The sequence below is a fragment of the Belonocnema kinseyi genome, chromosome 1 (assembly GCF_010883055.1).
Source record: "Belonocnema kinseyi isolate 2016_QV_RU_SX_M_011 chromosome 1, B_treatae_v1, whole genome shotgun sequence".
Lineage (NCBI taxonomy): Eukaryota > Metazoa > Arthropoda > Insecta > Hymenoptera > Cynipidae > Belonocnema > Belonocnema kinseyi.
This window is the reverse complement of record NC_046657.1, coordinates 90,140,757-90,143,812: the sequence shown is the minus strand read 5'-3', so window position 1 is coordinate 90,143,812 and position 3,056 is coordinate 90,140,757. Positions and strand designations below refer to the sequence as shown.

At 32.7% G+C, this 3,056-nt stretch overlaps 1 protein-coding gene across 6 annotated transcripts in view; it reads right to left on the bottom strand.

The window, feature by feature from the left end:
* The window catches only part of LOC117182490 (titin-like), a 23,674-nt gene that overhangs the window by 13,543 nt on the left and 7,075 nt on the right, over positions 1 to 3,056 (bottom strand). For all 6 annotated transcript variants that reach the window (XM_033375614.1, XM_033375676.1, XM_033375685.1 and 3 more), the window contains 3 exons: positions 2,442 to 2,593; positions 725 to 791; positions 143 to 399 (listed from right to left, as the gene is read on the bottom strand). In XM_033375614.1, coding sequence (XP_033231505.1) covers positions 143 to 399; positions 725 to 791; positions 2,442 to 2,593 — 476 coding nt within the window. The remainder of the gene's footprint in view (positions 1 to 142; positions 400 to 724; positions 792 to 2,441; positions 2,594 to 3,056) is intronic.

The following is a 3,056-nucleotide window of genomic DNA, read 5'->3' as shown; positions in this document are numbered from 1 at the left end:
CATGAAAGAGGAGCTCTTCTTAATATTTTGACACCAAAATCATGTCGATACACCTTACCGACTGCGAGTAAAGCCACCCACGCTTTAACTTGACAGACTGTATCTACTAAATTTGCTTTCTTAGAATTAATTAAGCACTTACCCAAGAACTCCTTTATCAGAAAGTAATTCTTCCTCCTCAAGTATCAGTTGAGCTATTTCTTCATCAGTCAGATTCTGATTAGGAACCTCTTCACTATCAGCGTCCTTTGGTTTTTCTGGAATTTCTTCAATTATTTCGATCTTTTCCTCAAAGTCCTCCTCAATAATTTCTTCTTGTTTCTCTTCCTCAATTGGTGGTTCAGCTGTAAACTGCGTTAAGATTTCTTCCAGTGGTTGAAGAGGTGGTAAATCTTGTAACTACAAATTAAAAAATTTTATACGTCAAATATGTACTTTAATATCATTTTTATAGAAAATATTTCACCACCTCGTTATTGTGTCTCAAGAAAGTTTTAAGTTTAAGGTAGTAAAATAAAGAATCCCAATACATATTAACGTGATTTTTGATTAACAAATATGCGTCAGACTAATAAGTTTGTAACTTATTCTAGGCTTCATCCCATTTCTTCCCCTTTTCAGAGTATTAACTATCTTTGTACAATTTACTGTACATTTAAAGGGTAAAAGAAATGACTTGTGAGGTCAGCCGTGCAACCCCACTGTATTAGAAAATTGAACTTACAGAAATAGTGTAAGGTTCGACGTTATCCTTTGTAAGAGCTTCCACAAGCGTTTCGGTGTCTTCTACCCTGAATGAGAAAGACTGAGATCAGAATTAATTTCAAGACTTCCCTATTACTCCTCTCTATATTTTTGACTTTAATTAAAATACGAATGTTTACCATTTCTCATGTTTATTGTGAAAAGAGTACGATCTCCCCCAACGGGATGTGTACAAATTTTTGTATTCATGATACACGTCATTGACGACGCCATTTGCCTTCTGACGTAAAAATAAGTCTACCAACAAGGAATAGAGAGAGAAATTCAAGAGGGGAAGCACTACCAACAAATTCGCTACATCGACGATAAACGCCTGATTCTGGGCCAACTATTTATATTGCTACAACATTGCCACATGTTGTCATGTCCTCGGGCACAATCTTGCGAAGTTAATCAGCTTCAAGTAAATCAATTAAACAATTAAATATATTCTTTATTATAAGACATTTAGTGATTGACACCATGAAATAGCTTATCAGACGATTAAGAACGTGTTTCCTACAATCTGAATTTCAAATAAAGTTTTTTAGGTTAGGTAGAGTAATACTTTAAATAAATATGTAAGTATCATCTTTTTCATCAGCTTAAAATATACATGTACAAGTCTGCTAAAAATATAAAAGAAACTATGAATTATTAATTAGTGTACCTGCATCTACAAAGTATCATTTATCTTGGCATAGTACTAAGACTGCTATTAGTACTATGAATTATTGAATTATTAATTAGTGTACCTGCATCTACAAAGTATCATTTCTCTTGGCATAGTACTAAGACTGCTATTAGTACTATGAGTTATTGAATTATTAATTAGTATACCTGCATCTACAAAGTATCATTTCTCTTGGCATAGTACTAAGACTGCTATTAGTGGAAAAGTTGTTTCCATGCTGCAAAGGTAGAACTGAATTAATTTTAGAATAAGTTCTAAAATCGAATACAGATCTATTTCGAGATGTGAGTGGATAAATAACATTTAAGTAGTTACTCGTACCAGTAAGCCTGAATATGGGAGCCTGCCAGGCCAGGGCTTGATATCTACAAAATTACTCTCTCCCTCTCTTCCTCTCTACCTCTTTTTTCTACTTTTTCTTTAATATTGATGAACTACAAAGCACAAAGAAAAATGATGGATTTGCAGTAGAAAGTTAATATCGGAGTGGGCGATTGATAAAAAAGTTTAATTATTTACATCATCAAAAACTGGCAATGATTCGTTCAGTTTTTTTTACGTTCTAACGTTCACAGAAATTTCATAAATTCTTGTTCTATTAATCTTCAAATGAAGAACAGATCTTACAATTTATTTAAAAGCATGCTACAATTAGGGCACGTTTCTATTGGTGGGTTTTTCTGGCAATAATATTTCCCCAAGATCTGAGTGAATAATCATATCCGAAACCTATTTATCTTGTCAAAATACTATAATAATAAATCTTTACGATCACAAACAAATGATACTGATAGAAAATAATTGGTATTAATTATTTTTATCATTCTCATTATCATTAGTATTATCTCTAATTATCTCGAAGTCCATATACACTTGTCAGGTGACGCTATTTTTAGGGTGGAAAAGGTACCCGTCAGTTGTCTAATGTTGTTGTGCAAGTTTGATATTTTTCTGTTTTTAAAAGAATGAATCTTAAGTGTAATAAGAATTTTTAAATTATTACCTGTGGACGCCTAATACGAAATTATTGCCTGCCAGACTGAGTGCTTCGTGAGCCTGGCCATGCGAAAGTGGCCCTATGGGTTGATCGTTCAGTCTCACTATGACATCTCCAACCCTCAATCCCATACACTCTGCTAAGCTTCCTTCCGTTACCTACGAATTAACTCATAGGTCTGATATTCATTAAACAACATTTTTTTAAATAAACAATTTTGCTGCTATGTTAGTGCGAATGCAAAAAAGCAAATTAAAAAGCAAGTTCACTTATTTTACATTTTGCCTTTGATCGAAACTTACATAAAAAATAAAGACATCGAAAAGTAGTCGACTATCCGTTCGGGGGATGTCAATTTGTATCATGCATGATAATCAAGACAAGTTTCACATTACCTCAAGAAATTATTAAAATATTCCTATGTAATTTTGGGAAATGATTCAAGACATAAAAAGCACGTCTGTTTGGCAAGGAACATTTTGTTTAGACATTAGATCAATTTAAAAACTTATAACTTTTGAAAACTTGAATGTTAATTCAGATTATTATATGACATCAGAGACTACAACATGCTTTTGAAGCTTAATTGATTGTTAATATCTACAATGGGGGTACAGTATA